Source organism: Rhinopithecus roxellana, chromosome 19 (assembly GCF_007565055.1).
Source record: "Rhinopithecus roxellana isolate Shanxi Qingling chromosome 19, ASM756505v1, whole genome shotgun sequence".
NCBI lineage: Eukaryota > Metazoa > Chordata > Mammalia > Primates > Cercopithecidae > Rhinopithecus > Rhinopithecus roxellana.
The window spans coordinates 62,489,860-62,507,801 of record NC_044567.1 but is presented as its reverse complement, the minus strand read 5'-3'; the positions used below and the strand labels follow the sequence as shown (position 1 = coordinate 62,507,801).

Below are 17,942 nucleotides of genomic sequence, written 5' to 3'. Positions count from 1 at the left end.
ATCCTGGCCTACACGGTGAAACCCCGTCTCTATTAAAAAATACAAAAAAACTAGCCGGGCGAGGTGGCGGGCGCCTGTAGTCCCAGCTACTCGGGAGGCTGAGGCAGGAGAATGGCGTAAACCCGGGAGGCGGAGCTTGCAGTGAGCCGAGATCGCACCACTGCACTTCAGCCTGGGCGACAGAGCGAGACTCCGTCTCAAAAAAAAAAAAAAAAAAAAAAAAATTAAAAATAAAAAATTAGGCCTGGTGCGGTGGCTCACGCCTGTAATCCCAGCACTTTGGGAGGCCGAGGCGGGCAGATCACGAGATCAGGAGATCAAGACCATCCTGGCTAACACAGTGAAATCCCTTCTCTACTAAAAATACAAAAAATTAGCTGGGTGTGGTGTCGGGCGCCTGCAGTCCCAGCTACTCAGGAGGCTGAGGCAGGAGAATGGCGTGAACTGGGAGGCAGAGCTTGCAGTGAGCCGAGATCGCACCACTGCATTCCAGCCTGGGTGACAGAGTAAGACTCCATCTGAAAAAAATAAAATAAAATAAAAATAAAAAATAAATAAAAAATTAGGACAGGTGTGGTGGCTCACGCCTGTAATCCCAGCACTTTGGGAGGCCGAGGCAGGCAGATCACAAGGTAACGAGTTTGAGACCAGCTTGGCCAACACGGTGAAACCCTGTCTCTACTAAAAATACAAAAATGAGCTGGGTGTTGGGGGGGGGGCGCGCCTATAATCCCAGCTACTCGGGAGGCTGAGGCAGGAGAATTACTTGAACCTAGGAGGCAGAGATTGCAGTGTGCCAAGATTGCGCCACTGGACTCTGGCCTGGACGACAGAGTGAGGCTCTGTCTTGAAAAAAAGAAAATAATAATAATTAGCTGGGCGTGGTGGTGCACACTTGTGGACCCAGCTACAAGTTTGCTGCAACCCAAGAGTTCCAGGCTACAGTGAGCTATGATCACACCACTGCACTCCAGCCTGGGCAACAGAGCAAGATTCTGTTTCTAAAATAAATCAATCTCCATGGCCAGGCTCAGTAGCTTATGACTGTAATCCTAGCCCTTTGGACGACTGAGGCAGGAGGATTACTTGAGTCTTGGAGGTCAAGGTTGCAGTGAGCCATGATCTCATGCCACTGTACTCTAGCCTAAGTGACAGAGTGACACCCTGTCTCTAAAAAACAAATAAATAAAAATAAAATAAAATAAATAAATCTCCAGACCACGAATCCAGTTGCTTGCTGTATACCTCCCTGGTCCTTAGAGGCAAAAGGTAGCCCTCACACTCACTCACCTCCTCCCATCTGGCAGCTGTCCTTGTCAACCCAACCCCTCAATGCCTCTATTTCACCACCACTGTCACCTTGCCCCTGGATGGCTGTGGGGACCCCAGCTCCTTCTCTCCCTGTGCCAGTCCAGCTTCCTCCAGTTAACTTTTTTTTTTCTTTGAGACGGAGTCTCGTTCTGTCCCCAGGCTGGAGTGGAGAGGCATGATCTCAGCTCACTGCAACCTCCGCCTCCCGGGTTCAAGAGATTCTCCTGCCTCAGCCTCCCGAGTGGCTGGAATTACAGGTGCGTGCCACCACATCTAGCTAATTTTTGTGTTTTTAGTAGAGATGGGGTTTCACCATGTTGGCCAGGCTGGTCTCGATCTCCTGACCTCGTGATCCACCTGTCTCGGCCTCCCAAAGTGCTGGGATTACAGGCGTGAGCCACCGCCTCCGGCCCCTCCAGTTCACTTTCTAGAGAGGAGGATGCAACGTCTTTCCATCTTGCACACCCATCAATACAAATTGTTCATCTCACACTTCCAATGAGAATATTTTCTTAAACTGAAATATGCAAACCAACATTAGCTAATACTTCCAAGCGCAGTGTACTTACAGCGAAGCTCAAAGCTCAGCACTAATGAGCATGGAAGTAAGTCCATGTTCAGAGTCTTCCTGATATTTTCAGGGCTGTGTGTTTTCGACTTCTTGTTCAATTTCATCAGCAAGACCTGTGCTGTGGCCACTGGGCTCCTCTGTGCCACAGAAGTGCAAGTTCTGCCGTTTTCTTCTGATTCACTGGTACTTGCATTATCACCATTATCTTTTTTTTTTGAGACGGAGTCTTGTTCTGTGACCCAGTCTGGAGTGCAGTGGTGTGATCTTGGCTCACTGCAACCTCTGCCTCCCAGGTTTGTGATTCTCCCACCTCAGCCTCCTGAGTAGCTGGAGTTACAGGTGCCCGCCACCAAGCCCGGCTAATTTTTGTATTTTTAGAAGAAACAGGGTTTTACCATGTTGGCCAGGCTGGTCTTGAATTCCTGACCTCCAGTGATCCACCTGCCTTGGCCTCCCAAAGTGCTGGGATCACAGGCATGAGCCACCATGCCTGGCTAATTTTTGCATTTTTAGTAGAGACAGGGTTTAACCATGTTGACCAGGCTGGTCTTGAACTCCTGACTTCAAGTGATCTGCCCACCTCAGCCTTCCAAAGTGCCAGGATTACAGATGTGAGCCACTGTGCCCAGCCACCCTTGTTCTTTGTAACAGTATGGAAAGGGACTAATACAGGTGTCTCATGAGGTGTCCCCCATCTCTTTGGCTGGTCTGCCAGGCATTGTCCCTTCCCTGCTTCTTCCAGCATGGTGTTCCCCTCCCTTTGGGGAACTGCTCCCCCATATTCCTCATAGTTCCCGAGTTGCTCATCTCAGAATTCTCTCTGCACCCTCCCCTGGGGAAACAAGGGATGGTCAAGTGGCCATCTCGAGGTGGACATGGCCAGATGGAACACCTGGTGCACAGCTCCTCCAGACAGGCCTTTCCTCACTCAGGCAGAGCAGGCGCCTGCCACACCTGGCCCTCACTGGGCCTCCCTAGTCTGACCTCACTTTCGGCCCTGCCTGCCAGCCACCTTCAGCTCTCCACTGCCTCCCACGGTGAGTGAGTTCCTGGAGTGGTGCTGAGCCCTCTTGTCCTCTGTCTGGAAGAGCCTGCCTGCTCTCTGGCAATTCCTGGTTCTCTCAGGTCACCCCCCGGTGCGATTCTCACCAGCGTCCACTGAGGACCATGAGCCCCAACTGTGGCAGGAACCACAGTTGTCTCAGACACCAGAGAACCCCACGCACTGGCCATACAGTAGGTGCTCAACGAAGACGAGTCAATAAAGATCCAGCCCATGTCCAATCTAAATAACCCAGCCCCTCCCCTGGGGGAGGCCTTTCTCCTTGGGGACCACCTCCCCTTCAGCAGCACCCCACAGTCCTCCCTGGTGTCTGGAGGAAGCCAACAGGTCTGAGATACTGGGGTGCCCTTCTCCTCCTGACAGTAGGGAAAGGCCAGCCAGGGGTAGCCAGGACCCAGGGAAACAAGTAAGGCAGATGGTTCGTGCTTGCCATGTGTTCCCGGAGAGGGAAGGCGCAGCCGGGCTCAGACACAACTCAGCCGTTTGATTCACACGCCTCCCAAAGTGGATTCTCCTGACGTCAGCCCAGGCCAGGGCTAGAGCCTCAGGGGACAGGCAGGGTACCGGCTCCCACTTTGTATTCACATGGAAAATTTCTACACAACTGAAATATTAGAGTAGGTGGACCAGTCCAGTGAAGAGGTAATAGGTGTTTATTAAAAACTTTTTCACCCAGACGCAGTTAACATGTATAACTTAAACCCCAGCCCACTACAAAAAGGGATGGGGGCCAAAAAAACTGTGCAACATTGACCAAAGGACCCAGACAGACGAGGCCCGGGAAGGGCAGCCCCAGGGGCCGGGGCCTCTCCTCTCCCGAGGCCTGGAGCAGCTGCATTGTGGAAACCGGGGCACCCCTATCCCCTGGTGTGGCCCTGTGCACCGGCCTCTCCGGCTGGGGCAGGGACCTCCATAAGGCCATCAGTAGTAGTGTATGCTCATCGTGCAGCCTGGACGCTCAGCCACTCACTCTGCTGAAGGACACACAGGGACAGCTCAGGATCACCCTGGGCAGGACGGGGTGCCCCAGCCGCCCACACTGAGCCCAGACATGGTGCTTTCCAGGTCATCAGGGCGTGTGTCGGCCCCTGTGGGATCCAGGGGAGTGGGGCCAGGGCTCTTCCTCCCATTCCTTCCCAGCACATCCGGCAACTGCACTCAAGTCCAGAGCCCCCACCTCCGCCATTGCTGAGGCTGCACCCCATGGCCGCTCGACGTGAATGCCAGTTGAGGCTCCTGCATGGGCAAAGACAGGGGAGTCATGACCTCAGGGGGCCTCCACTCTCAGCGCTCCCAAGTCCCCTGGCAGAGCCTCGGGCCCCCCCAGCCAGCCTGGGCGGCGCCTCACCCGCGGTCTCCCTCCAGTGTGCTCTGGATTTCCTTCAGGACTCCTGCAGGCCGGGCGGGAACAGACGCCCACTGAAGCACTCGGGGCGGCCAGCCACAGCCTTTCCACCCCCTTTCACCATGGGTGTGGGATGGATCTGTCCCCTGCCTCAGGGTAACGGCCTGCCCAGCCTCCCTTGACCCTGACCCCCCCTTCCCCACCCCTCCTGCCAGCCCCATGCTCTCCCACCCAACTCACTCTCATCACTGAGCAGAGCGTGCTCCATCACCAAGCCGGGCTGCTTCTCTGGAAGGTAGAGGCCAGGTCAGGGAGCCCCGCCTGGGCCCTCCTCAGCCTGGCTCTCTCCTTACTGAGGTCGGGATGTGGAAGCCCAGGGCTGGAAGGAATGCCATCTCTACTCCCAGCCCAAACACTACCTGCTCACTCAGGACCCCTTCCCTCCCATCCAGCCCCAGGTCTGGGCAGGGTGTGGCCCAGGTGTGCATGGGCCCAGCAGGCCTGTCTTACCCTCGCCATCACTCTGAGTCCCTGAGTTCCTGTGGGGAGAGAGACAGTGAGGACCAGGGCCTCTAGGCTCCCTGCCTGGCTCTGAGAGCCCTGGTCCCATGAAGAACAAAGTCAATGGTGCAGCCTGCCCTGAGCAGGAGAGCCTGGGAGGTAAACTGAGTCCTGCCCTGGACTGCCAGCTTGCACGGGGCAAGGGGCACGCGAAGAGGTATAGAGAGCCAGAGCCTGGGACGGTGGGCTGAGCTTGTGGGGAGGTGTCTCTGGCCAGGCAGCAGTGGGAGCCTCAGGGTATCTCAGAGAGGGCAAGGAGGGGCAGGAGAGGCCTCTGGCCCTTTCACTCACCTAGCTCGGCTCGGGGCCTTCTTGGGGCCTGCCCCGTTACCAGGGCGGTGGTTCTTGGTTTCTGCTGAATCCACCAGACACCGGGGCTCCACCAGCCACTTGGTGGAGAGAGAGAAGCGCTCGAACTCCGAGGGTGAGATCAGGTAGAAGCCTGGGGGGTGGGGGCAATGCTAGTGGCCTGGCCTGGTGGCTGCCAAGGCCGCTTCCCAACCTGGGGGAGTAGGGGCTAGCGTTCCCTCGCAGTTCTCCGCTTAAGGCCCATCCAGTCTGGCCATGGCCACAACACCCTTGGCCACCCTTCCCGTCCCTGCAGGGCCCGGGGCCCCCACACCCGCCCAGCCCGGCTTGAACACCTTGGCCATATTTGGTGAAGACGCAGGAGGCGATGCCACTGACGTCCTCCCGGCGGATGCAGCTGTAGCGCACCTGGGGCTTCAGCAGTGGCAGCGACACCACCTGGATGTCACCCAGATTGGTGAGGACTGCCAGGTGGTGCTCCCCATAGTCCTCAGCGCGACGACTGCCGAAGTGGGCCACGCTGACCCGCCTCACCCTTGAGCCCTCCAGGGCTGTCAGCTTCAGCTTGAGCTTGGCACTCACCTTGGGCAGCGTGAACACCTGGGGGTGCGGGGTGGTCGTTCATGCCCATGGCCAAACCAGTTCTCCTGCGCGGTGCTTTAGGTGCTGGGGCCTCCCCTCCCCGCATGCCTCCTGGGGTCCTGGGCAAACCCTTGGCTCTCAGAGGCACAGACACAGCCTGGGGGGATGCCGAGGTCACTGACTTCCCTGTCTGGAATTTTTTTTTTTTTTTTGAGACAGAGTCTTGCTCTGTCGCCCAGGCTGGAGTACAGTGGTGTGATCTCAGCTCACTGCAAGCTCCGCCTCCCAGGTTCACATCATTCTCCTGCCTCAGCTTCCCAAGTAGCTGGGATTACAGGAGCCCGCTACCACACCCGGCTAAATTTCTGTATTTTTAGTAGGGATGGGGTTTCACCGTGTTAGCCAGGATGGTCTTGATCTCCTGACCTCGTGATCTGCCTGCCTTGGCCTCCCAAAGTGCTGGGATTACAGGTGGAAGCCACCGCGCCCAACCTTTTTTTTTTCCGAGATAGAGTCTTGCTCTGTTGCCCAGGCTGAAGTACAGTAGCGTGATCTCGGCTTACTGCAACCTCCACCTCAAGCAATTCTCCTGCCTCAGTCTCCCGAGTAGAGCTGGGATTACAGATGGCCGCCATCACGCCGGGCTAATTTTTTTTTGTATTTTTAGTAGAGTTGGGGTTTCACCATGTTGGCCAGGCTGGTCTTGAACTCCTGACCTTGTGATCTGGCCTCCCAAAGTGCTGGGATTATAGGCATGAGCCTGGCCTCCAGTCTGGATTTTATCCCTTCCACAGACATAGGTCCTACCTCAGTGTCCTCACATGAGACTCCCCTCTCCCTTATTTCCTGTGCTTCTGCAGCCCCTCAGACACCAATGCAAACAAGCTGAGGCCCAGCCATCATTTGTGCCCAAGGTCCGAGCCTCCTGGATGTTCCGGGGAGTCCCAGGGAGACCCGCCGCTGCCCGTGTGGCACCTTGAACTGCTCCTCCGACACAACGAGCAGCTGGTGGCTTCCCTGCATGTCAGGGCTCTTCGACAGATCATGGGCCACTTCGAGGGGCTCGGGAAGGGGTACGCTGTGTCCGTCGAGCACCAGGATGCCCACCACCGGCGCCCGGTGCATCAGCTGGATCTCCTTAGCTACGGGGAGGAGGTGGGTAGTGGGACTGTGTGGGGGTAGTGGGGCTGGAGCCACTCCCTGGCCCTAGCCCAGGCAGCCCGAGCACCCTCTGCTCTCCCTGCCCAGCACTCACCCTGCTCTGCCCGCACAGGCTCATCCATTCTCCGCTCAGCTGGGGGCACACGCAGGGAGAAGGCATAGATGGTGCCCCCGTTGGTGCCAGCCCACAGTGAGGGGCAGTGGCGGGAGCCTGCCGAGAAGCCATGTTTGGGTGTCTGACCCTTGGCGTGGGAGTCAGGTGGAGCTGGGCAACCAGGGCTTACTCCCAGGTTTTCCCTCCTGGGAGAGGCTGGAAGGCTCTCTGACAACCACACAGGCCGCAACACAGAAGACCCCAGTCCCAGGTCAGCTCAGCCCTCGCTGCAATATAGCAGGGGAGAACCAGCCAGGGAGAGACGTGTTCTCGGAGGCCAGTAGGCTCCGCCATCCCCGATCGTCACAGCTGCTCTAGGAGGAAGCTATCACTCCCTCATTTTACAGAGGAGCAAGCTGAGGCCCTGAAAGGCTAAGTGATGGGTCTGAGGCTATGCTTCTAAAGGGTGCTGCAGCCTGGATATAAAGCCAAGGCAAGCTGACTTGGAGGCCCAGGCAGGGGAGGGGAGGAAGTAGGCAGGGGCTGCAGTCTGCCCCTGCTCACAAGGGGAAACCCTCTTAGGTCCTACCAGCCAGGCAGGCAGCAGCCCTCGGCATGCCCCCAGGTCAGGGGGTATCTACTGCCCCCCGTCCCCTAGTCCCGGGCTGGTCACTCACTGTCCCTCAGGTAGGTGTCAGCAAAGTACAGGGTCCGGACGAAGCCTGTGAAGGAGTCCTCTGCCGAGCGAGCCTCGATCTTGCGCTGCACAGGTGCCAGCTCCATGTTCTGGAGGCCTGGCCGCTCAGTCTTGGCGCTCCCCTCCTGCACCTGCAAGGGGTGGGCCAGCCTAAGGGTCAGCTCTGGCCTCCCCTCCCCAGGGACAGTGCTTTGCTCAATGCCGATCCTTGCATCAGAAGGCTGGCCATGCCAGCCACCTGCCAGGTCTGTGTCTAGGAGGAACCTTGTCCAAGTGGGAGGTGCCCTTGGGGGAGACTACCTGGGTCCCCAGCACGTTGTAGAGAGAAAAAGGAAATCACTGACGTTTACTGGGGATTAGTTCTAGGGTAAGCATTACAGTTACTGCCTTTCTGCTCAGGAAGCTGAGGCAGAGAGAAGCAGCGTGACCTGTCTGAGGTCGCACATGGCAGCAAACCCATGCGACCTGGACCCTGAGTCTTGTTTGTAGCCCGTCAAGCCTGGGGAGCAGGGGCTGTGTGACCCCTGCTGGCTGCTCTGAGCCGAACCTAGGTGGATGGCCAGCCACAACCTCCCCTCGGGCCTTACCTCTCCTGAGGGGCCAGCCGGGCGCCGCTTCCGGCTGGACACCCGGCTCCGACGCATCCGGCGGAATGACTGACGCAAGGACTTCTTGAGGGACTTTACGCGGGACAATGGGCCCTCCAAGGCCAGCTGGTCACTGGGGTGCAGCGTGCACCTTGGGGGGATGGCAGGCTGTCAATGCTGCTAGGTCCTGGGGGCCCCACTCCCAGCCCCCGGCCCCAGCTGCCCTGCTCACTTAACAAAGACCTGCCGCCGCTGCTGGTGATCAAAGAGGCCAAAGCCATGGCTGGTGCCGAAGGCCACGAGCCGCCACTCAGAGTGCAGGGCCAAGGAGGTGACCACAGCTGGGGGCTGGCACTGTACCAACACGAAGGGCTGAAAGCCAGGCTCAAAGCGCACAGGCCCTGAGCGGGCTGCCAGGCGCTCGTGCCCCTTCCAGCGGTAGCCCTCTTGGTCTTGCAGCAGGTCGGCCTCCACCTGCTCCACGGCCTGCTCCGCTGCCTCATCATTCAGTTCCAGTACCAGCACCTGGGCGGGGTGGCAGGCGGCTCAGCAAGCCCTCAGCAAAGGGACGGCAGGGCCACAGGACGCTACTAGTGGGGACAGCAAAGGAGCTGAACCCAGGCCAAGGCCCAAGGCTCAAGCAGGGAGAGGCCTCCGTCCAACCTCAACTCTTAATTATTTTTTATTTATTTATTTTTTTGAGACGAGTCTTGCTCTGTTGCCCAGGCTGGAGTGCGGTGGCACGATCTTGGCTCACTGCAACCTCTGCCTCCTGGGTTCAAGTGATTCTCCTGCCTCAGCCTTCCAGTAGCTGAGATTACAGGCACACACCACCACGCCTGGCTAAGTTTTGTATTTTTAGTAGAGATGAGGTTTCACCATGTTGTCCAGGCTGGTCTCGAACTCCTGACCTCAGGTGATCCGCCTGCCTTGGTCTCCCAAAGTGCTGGGATTATAGGCGTGAGCCACCATGCCCGGCCCACCCTTAATTCTGATTTCTGGAGAAGAAACAACCGTCCCAGGGACCTCCCGCCAAGGGGATCAAGCCACCTCCGTCCACTGGAAAAGCACAGGACACAGAATGTGCATCAGGCAGGTGGCTGGCTCCTGTCCCTGCTGGTCCCAGTCATCCACCACTCCTCCCCAGCTCCCCCTCCCCAGCCCAGCCTGCTACCTGCCCTGCCGTGCCTGCCACAGCCAGGTAGCCACTGTACTTGCAGAGGAAGATCTTCTGGATGCCCAGCCGGGGGTCATCACTGTAGGGGTCAAAGGAGCCCACCTGGAGAAGGGGAGGGGCCCTCTGAGCGGCCATGGGGGCTGGACCCAGCTGGCCTCTGCCCTTCCTGGGTCCCAGGCTCCTCGCCTCACCTTGCGGAGTGGGGGCCACTCGTCCTCGCCCTGGGCACTGAGGTTCTCGTTGGGGTCCGTGTCGGTGAGGAACACGCGCACTGTGCTGAGTTTGTACAGCAGCCGCAAGCAGACACCTGAGGCATCCCAGAACCGCACCGTGCCGTCCTCGTGCCTGTGGGCAGAGCCCATTTGCCGGGCATGAGAGGGACGCCGGCCCGGGTGCCCAGGAGCTGGTTCGTCCACCTCAGGGCTCTGCTCCCACCCCACACATCCTCCTGGGGAGAGGAAGGGTAGCATCGAAGTCCCCTACCCTGTGAGCAGCAGATCCCTCTGGGGTGGGGCTGGGGTCAGGCTGGTGCCACCGTCAATTGGCCACTCCTAGAGAAAGAGACCAAGAAGTCTGTGGGAGAGTTTGTCTTGGGACGGGCCTTGGGGTGGGGCTGGGCCAGGGCCGGACCTACCATGGTGGAGAAGTGTGCGTTCTGCTGGCTGCCGGCGGCAATGATCCGCTCCCACAGCTTCAGGGGGATGTTGGAGACGTGGTGGGAGCAGGTGATGGCGGAACAGTGCAGGGAAGCCAGGTAGGGCAGCTGGACTGGTGGCCAGCCTGCTGTCTGCAGGTCAATCACCACCAGCTCCTCCTCAGCCAGCACCACCAGGGCACAGGGGTCGTCAAAGGCTGGGGTACAGGCCAAGGATCAGGGGCTGGGGCCAGGAGGAAGCAGCCCAGCCCTGCGGAATCAGAAGCTCCAGGGTTAGAGCCAGGGCATCTGCTGGTCCAGAAAGCCCTGTTCTTGGCTGCTTGAGCAAAGCCTTTCCACCTCCAGAAGGGCAGCAGGTGTGGGCAGCAGCCCTGGCTCTGTATGCAAAGCTGCTGAGAGCTACCTGGCACAGGGCTCCTGGAGGGGATACACCTGGCTGGAAGGCAGAGTCCCAACCAGGATAGGAACCCCAGAGGGTGGGCCTGCCAACCCTCTTCCCTGGTTCCTCCTCCATGGGACCTGCTCTCCCTGCTCAGATGCGCCTGCCAAGCCTCTCCCAACAGGCAGCGGCAAGCGTGGTCTTCGGCACACCAGTTGCTAGGGGTGGCATTTTCTTTACTGCACACAATCACCTCACCTCACTCAGGCCTGGCCCCAGCTAGTGTTCAATAAACGTGCACTGGACGATGAAACCATTTATGTTTTTTTTTTTTTTCTTTTCTTTTCTTGAGACAGGGTCTCACATTCTGTTGCCCAGGCTGGAGTACAGTGGTGTGATCTTGGCTCATTACAACCTCCACCTCCCGGTTCAAGCGATCCTCCTGCCTCAGGCTCCCAAGTAGCTGGGATTACAAGTGTGAGCCACGATACCCAGCTAACTTTTGTATTTTTGGTAGTGAGCGGGCTGGTGTTGAACTCCTGGGCTCAAGTGATCTGCCCACCTCGGCCTCCCAAAATGCTGGGATTACAGGCATGAGCCACCGTGCCCAGGCTTTTTTTCCTCTTTTTTTTTTGAGATGGAGTCTTCCTCTGTCACCCAGGCTGGAGTGCAGTGGTGCGATCTTGGCTCACTGCAACCTCTGCCTCCAGGGTTCAAGCGATTCTCCTGCCTCAGCCTCCTGAGTAGCTGGGATTACGGGCGCCCCCCACCATGCCTGGCTAAGTTTTGTGTTTTTCTTTTTTATTTTTTCTGAGATGGAGTTTTGCTCTTGTTGCCCAGGCTGGAGTGCAATGGCATGATCTCGGCTCACCACAACCTCTGCCTCCCAGGTTCAAGCGATTCTCCTGCCTCAGCCTCTCAAGTAGCTGGGATTACAGGCACGTGCCACCAATGCCTGGCTAATTTTGTATTTTTAGTAGAGACAGGGTTTCATCATGTTGGCCAGGCTGGTCTCGAACCTCTAACCTCAGGTGATCTGCCCTCCTCGGCCTCCCAAAGTGCTAGGATTACAGCTGAGCCACTGCCCCTGGCTGACGCTGCCTCTTTGAAGCGCTTGTCCTCCCTGCTCCTCTGGGGTCTGCTGCCCGCTGGCTGCTCCCAGGTGTTCTTGGCCAGATCCCCACCAAACTCCATGCCTCCAAGGCTTGAGGTGCCTGGGCTCAGCTTTCCCATGGCTTCTCTTCTGTCTTCCTCACCACCTGGGCAGCCTCCTCAGGGCCCCTGGTTTCACATCTCTCTCTTTTTCTTTTTTTTTTTTTTTTGTTGAGACGGAGTCTCGCTCTATCACCCAGGCTGGAGTGCAGTGGTGTGAGCTCGGCTCACTGCAAGCTCCGCCTCCCGGGTTCACACCATTCTCCTGCCTCAGCCTCCCGAGTAGCTGGGACTACAGGCGCCCGCCATCATGCTCGGCTAGTTTTTTTGTTGTTGTTTTTGTATTTTTAGTAGACACGGGGTTTCACCGTGTTAGCCAGGATGGTCTTGATCTCCTGACCTCGTGATCTGCCCATCTTGGCCTCCCAAAGTGCTGGGATTATAGGCATGAGCCACTGCGCCTGGCCTCTTTTTTTTTTCTTTAAACTTCAAAATCATTGAGCAGCCTTCACACATCTCTGCATGGATGACTCCAAATGGACACCTTCCTGATCTCTCCTCTGAACTCCAGACCCATAAGCCCCGGCTGTGTACTCGGCATCTCCCTTATGGGTCTGGAGATCAGAGGAGAGATTAAGTCCTCAGATTTGATTCCCGCCCAGCTGAGCTTGCTGCACCCTCTTGCCACTACCTTCTCCAGGATTCCTGGTGCTTCCAGTAAACCCTCATGTCATCCTTGACTGATCTCTCCTCCCCTCACTCACCTCTCCCTAGACAAGGAGCCAACAAATTACAGCCCGAGGGCCAAATCTGGCCTCCTGCCTCTTCCTGTCAATACGGCTGTCCTGGAACACAGATACACCCCTTGTGTTGTCTGTGGCTACATGTGCTCTGCAGTGGCATTAGGCTGAGTAGCTGTGGTGAAGAAAGCCACCCAGCACTTTATAGCAACAGTCTGTGAGCCCTGACCCGGCCCCTCAGTCAATGCTGAATGTTAGAAAAGACAATGTAACCCCAGCCACCTTCTGTCAGCCCCACGGCCGGCACCGCAGCCCAAGCCGAGGTCACCTCTCCCTCGACTCTCACAGGGTTCCCGTCTTGGCTCCACTCTGTGTTCCCCACATGGCAGCCAGACAGATCCTTTTAGAGCAGAGGCTAGATCATGGCACCCCTGCTCAGGCCCTCATCTCCCTGAAATCCTAAGTCCTTACCGTGCCTCCACGGCTCTATACGATCTGGCGCTGGCCACGTCTGGACCCGTACAGGGGCCATTCTGCCCTCTCTTCGCCCCTACCTCACTGGAGCAAGCCAAGAGCCCTCCCAGCTCAGTCTGTACCCCATGTCCCTATGGGGCAAGCCCTCTCTCAGACTGTTCCTGTGTCTGCACAAATATGTCCCCTTATCAGGCAGGCCTTGCTAACCCTCGTCAAAACCAGCACTGCTGTCCTCTGCCTGTCTTTTTTCTTACCTCTGACGTTATTTGGCAACCTGCTCACTCTGTCCACATACTCAGATCTAAGTTCCATGGGAACAGGGGCCCCATCTGTTTCTAGAGCAGGGCCTGGCATGTAGCAGTTGTTCATTAAACAGGAAAGCCTACCAGGGCCAGCTGGGTCACAACCCGGCACGGCAGAACCATCACGTGAGAGCCTCAGGGTGCCCATGTATCATCTGAGGGAAGCACTGCTTATCAGGCATCCATCTCCTGGCCTGCCGGACTGTGGGGAGTTGGGGACACAGAGGGACAACTGCAGGAAGGTGGCCTGTCCTAGAAAGCCCCAGCAGTCTCGAATTTGTAGCTCAGCAAGTTTCTCCCCTCCCTTCCTGACCTTTCCGCTGGGAATCAGGTAACTCAGCCTGGGGAGTGTGGCCACCATAGCCCAAGAGGCCCCTGCTCTGTGCCAACATGGCCCGAATGTTGTGGAAAGAGCAGAGCTGGGCCTTGCTCTCAGCATCCAGGGTGTGAGGAGGGAAGAGAGGCTGAGAAAGAAAGAAAAGCAGGTTTGGGGTTCCCCTGAACAGGGTAGAGGCCGTGAGTACACAGACCAGGTGTTCTGAACAGCCCCGCCCCCTCACCTTTCGGCCTCAGGCCCTTTCAGGCCAGGGTCATTAGGAGAGGGCCCTCCCTGCTGGAGAGCTCCTGCAGGCCTCCTCTCCAGGTGTCAACAGCAGCCCTTTCTGGTCTTGCCTGTCACACTATTTACGAGGCTGACTCAGGGCTCTGCCGGTCCTGCTGGAGCTCCAGGAGGCTGCACAGCCAACGTCTGCCCTGCCCAGAAGGCGGGCTTTGCCATCTCTAAGCTAGGACCCTTTTGCCTCAGCAGGGTGGGTGTTAAATCCAACAGTACAGATCAGCTCCCTGTGGGCTAAGTGCCATTACAGTCTGGAAAGGGCAGAGAGCCCAGGGCAGGGAGGAGGTGTGGCTGGGCTGGGTCTCTAGCTGGGGAGGGTGGCAGAGAGGCAGAGGAAGGAGCTGGAGGCCTTGATGACACTTCACCTTGGGGTGCAGTAAGGCTAAGGGACAGTGGTAGGCTTAGGAACACTTGTGCAGAGCCCCCTTTTTTTTTTTTTTGGAGACATGGTCTGGCTATGTCACCCAGGCTGAGTGCAGTGGCATGCTCCTGGCTTGCCGCAACCTCCACCTCCCGGGCTCAAGTGATCCTCCCACCTCAGCCTCCTGAGTCGCTGGGACTACAGGTATGTGCCACGACACCCGGCTAATTTTTTAATTTTTTGTAGAGACAAGGGTCTCCCTGTGTTGTCCAGGCTGGACTTGAACTGCTGGGCTCAAGCGATCCTCCCACCTTGGCCTCCCAAAGTGCTGGGGTTACAGGCAGGAGCCACTGCACCTGGCCCTGTCTTTACTGATGATCCTGCCCCACACCTCCCACACCTAACCCTGGGCACCCACTCCTGAAGCTCTCCTACCGGCTGCAGGGTCCGCCTCTGTGAGGACAGTAAAGTCGATGACACGGGAGGTGAAGTCAAAGGCCGTCTGCTGGCCATCGTGGATCACTGAGATGCAGTGGCGGTCCCCGTAGCTGGCCCGTGGCATGCCGCCCTGGAAGATGGTGAAGGGCAACCTGGCAGGCACAGAGAAGCAGCAGTGGGCTGGGGCTCCTGGCAAGGCCTCAACAGCCATAGACCAGCGATCAAAGTGACCACTCAGTCAAGGTCCCCAGGAGCAGGGGAGACTGGACCCCATCTCCTTCCAACTGCTACAGGCCAGGAGTACTTGGGGGTAAGGTGAGAGGCATCCAGCCTGGTGGCTCTGAGTCTTGGCAGCCACTCCTGCCTCAAGCTGGGTGCTCCCCCAATTCTTTTTTTTTTTTTTTGAGATGGAGTCTCGCTCTGTTGCCCAGGCTGGAGTGCAGTGGCCGGATCTCAGCTCACTGCAAGCTCCGCCTCCCGGGTTCCCGCCATTCTCCTGCCTCAGCCTCCCAAGCAGCTGGGACTACAGGCGCCCGCCACCTCACCCGGCTAGTTTTTTGTATTTTTAGTAGAGATGGGGTTTCACCGTGTTAGCCAGGATGGTTTCAATCTCCTGACTTTGTGAACCACCCGTCTCGGCCTCCCAAAGTGCTGGGATTACAGGCGTGAGCCACCGTGCCCAGCCCTGCCCCCAATTCTGTTTGAACATCATCCAAAGTGATTTTGTCAGAAGAAATAGGGTTGCCACTAAAGGAATTTGAGACCTGCCGCTCAGCACGGTCTCTCTGGGAGGGTGGAAGGAAGGAGCAGGAATGAACTTGGCAGGAATTGGGCCGCTCAAAGACGTGAATAGCATCTACCCTCTCAACCCTCCCTGGTGTCCAAGACCCCAACATGGGACCTGAGAGTGTTCACTGGCACCATCTTCCCAGGCAGAGGCCTAAGTGACCTTTCCAGCCCTCCAGGAAGGCTCTGGAGAGGAAAGAGGACCAGCGCGGATACCTACCCCTGCCTAGTGGTCAGCCAGAGGATTTTGGTAATCGCTTTGCAAGGAAAGGGACCTGAAAGGAAAGAAATAGGCTTGAACAGATCCTCCAACTCTCAGACAAGTGTCAGTCCCCACAGGCACAGGTGCCTCAAGCTCACGCCCATATCCACGTGGTAGATCTGTGCTTGGGACTCTTGCTCTGAGAAGTTCCCCCAAGAAACTGGGTGAGGGGAACGCTGATGTGTGGCTTTGGACAAAGCCTTTACCCTCTCTTGCCCTGGAGTTTGCTTCAGAGTTGAGCATCCTGCACCTGAATCCAGGAGGCACTGGGGGTGGGCCCTGCCCGGCGGGTGAAACACTGACCGTAAGGCACGAGGCTGCGGAGGGGCTCTGGTTGCTGGGCGTCGCTGGACACGGGCCACTGGCAGTAGCTGCCATCGGAGTGACAGCTGATGAGTAGGTGGCCATCCCGCTGCCACCAGATGTTCTCCAGTTGCTATGGAGGAGGAGGAGAGAGACAGAGGGCAGCACGCTGGACCAAGGCAGCACCCCCATCGCCTGCACCCCATGCCTCTGCGCAGAGCGTGTATGTGCCACATGGGGCCCTGGGACAGCAACACGGCGCCCGCCATGTCCTGGGCACTGCCTACCTGGCTGCTGAGGAAGTGGTAGAGCACACGGCTGCCCTGCAGGTCCCAGATGACAACAAGACCTCGGCTGTAGCCGATGAGGATCTGGTTGGGGTCTCGAGGGTGCTCCTGCAGCGCCTCCACCATCTCGAACACCCGCCGGTGGCGGGCCTCCTCTGGCAACCTGGGCGAGGGGAGTGCCGTGAGCCTCCGATGCCATCCGCCAGGGGGAATGGCCCCCAGCATGGCACAGCCACAGGGCTCCCTATGCAGAGGTGGCTGCTCCATGTGCCAGCATGGAAATATGGCTAGGGGCTGGGCACGGTGGATGGCTGAGTGTGGTGGCTTATGCCTGTAATCCCAGCACTTTGGGAGCCCAAGGTGGGCACGTCATTTGAGGTCAGGAGTTCGAGACCAGCCTGGCCAACATGGCAAAACCCTGTCTCTACTAAAAATACAAAAAAATTAGCCGGGCATGGTGGCAGATGCCTGTAATCCCAGCTACGCCAGAGGTGGAGGCAGGAGAAATGCTTGAACCCAGGAGGCAGAGATCGCAGTGAGCCGAGATCATGCCACTGCACTCCAGCCTGGGTGACAGAGTGACACTCCATTTCAAAAAAAAAAAGGAAAGATGGCTAGGACATGTCACCAAGGGGAGAGGGGGCAGCATGTAGAACAAGACAGGGACATGGAGACAACCTCCAGTGATGTAAACACAGGCGGTACAACTATAAGGCAAGGCAAGGCAGTGACTTCTGGAAACGTCAACGTCGGGGCAAGAGGGAGCCTTGACTAGCAAGGGTGCGTGAGGCCCCCGGAGGGCATCAAAGTTCTATTTCTATGTCTGGGGGGATGGCTGTAAGGATGCTCTACAAGAATCTGTTAAACTGTACATTCATATTCAGTGCATTTTTGCAAAAGGGAGTGTTTAATAATAAAGAAGTTTTTCAGCCCCATAAAACAAAACTCTGTGAGTTGGCCTGGCCCTGGAGCTTTGACCCCTCCCCCGTCTCCAGGCCTGGAATGCTGACCTGAGGGCTGGAGGTGTTGCAGCCAACAAAAAAACCACAAGGCATCAGGCACAGGACCAAGAGCCAACAGCGAGGATGTGGGAAGCGCACCCAGCCTGGACCCAAGCCACACTAAACCCAAGCTCTCCACATTATCTATACCTGGCACATCTACCGCTAGCACTGACCTCACTGACATTAGAGTCTGAATCGAGAGTGAGAGTTGAAGGGGACTTTAATATTTAATTTTTAATTTTTTTTTTTTTTTGAGATGGAGTCTCGCTCTGTTGCCCAGGCTGGAGTGCAGTGGTGCGACCTTGGCTCACTGCAACCTCCACCTCCCAGGTTCAAGCGATTCTCCTGGTTCAGCCTCCTGAGTATCTGAGATTACAGGTACCCACGACCATGCCAGGCTAATTTTTTGTATTTTTAGTAGAGACGGGATTTCACCATGTTGGCCAGGCTGGTCTCGAACTCCTGACCTCAGGCGATCCACCCATCTCCGCCTCCCAAAGTGCTGGGATTACAGGCATGAGCCACTGCGACCGGCCTAATTTTTAATTTTTTTAGAGACAGGATCTCATTCTGTCACTCAGGCTGGAGGGTAGTGACCTGATCATGGCTCACTGCAGCCTCCAACTCCTGGGCTCAAGTGATCCTCTCACCTCCCAAGTAGCTAAGACCACAAGCGTGTGCCACCTTGCCCAATTAATTTTTATTTTTTGTGGGGAGAGACAGGG

At 57.2% G+C, this 17,942-nt stretch overlaps 1 protein-coding gene across 9 annotated transcripts in view; it reads right to left on the bottom strand.

Annotated features, from left to right (window-relative positions):
- Window positions 1-3,580: 3,580 nt before the first annotated feature.
- LLGL2 (LLGL scribble cell polarity complex component 2) overlaps window positions 3,581-17,942 on the bottom strand; it is a 51,346-nt gene continuing 36,984 nt past the window's right edge. For 2 of the 9 annotated variants that reach the window (XM_030924169.1, XM_030924170.1), the window contains exons 7-25: window positions 16,214-16,376; window positions 15,927-16,059; window positions 15,582-15,636; window positions 14,573-14,727; window positions 10,093-10,310; window positions 9,942-10,009; window positions 9,650-9,803; window positions 9,456-9,560; window positions 8,514-8,806; window positions 8,282-8,432; window positions 7,675-7,825; window positions 6,998-7,114; window positions 6,718-6,884; window positions 5,496-5,760; window positions 5,143-5,293; window positions 4,801-4,829; window positions 4,531-4,578; window positions 4,294-4,336; window positions 3,581-4,181 (exon numbers count right to left, since the gene is read on the bottom strand). In XM_030924169.1, the coding sequence (XP_030780029.1) occupies window positions 3,884-4,181; window positions 4,294-4,336; window positions 4,531-4,578; window positions 4,801-4,829; window positions 5,143-5,293; window positions 5,496-5,760; window positions 6,718-6,884; window positions 6,998-7,114; window positions 7,675-7,825; window positions 8,282-8,432; window positions 8,514-8,806; window positions 9,456-9,560; window positions 9,650-9,803; window positions 9,942-10,009; window positions 10,093-10,310; window positions 14,573-14,727; window positions 15,582-15,636; window positions 15,927-16,059; window positions 16,214-16,376 (2,764 nt within the window). In that variant the 3' untranslated portion in view covers window positions 3,581-3,883. Of the gene's footprint in view, window positions 4,182-4,293; window positions 4,337-4,530; window positions 4,579-4,800; window positions 4,830-5,142; window positions 5,294-5,495; window positions 5,761-6,717; window positions 6,885-6,997; window positions 7,115-7,674; window positions 7,826-8,281; window positions 8,433-8,513; window positions 8,807-9,455; window positions 9,561-9,649; window positions 9,804-9,941; window positions 10,010-10,092; window positions 10,311-14,355; window positions 14,728-15,581; window positions 15,637-15,926; window positions 16,060-16,213; window positions 16,377-17,942 lie in introns of those variants that run through there. The other 7 variants (XM_010387596.2, XM_030924173.1, XM_030924175.1 and 4 more) reach the window with 7 other exon arrangements.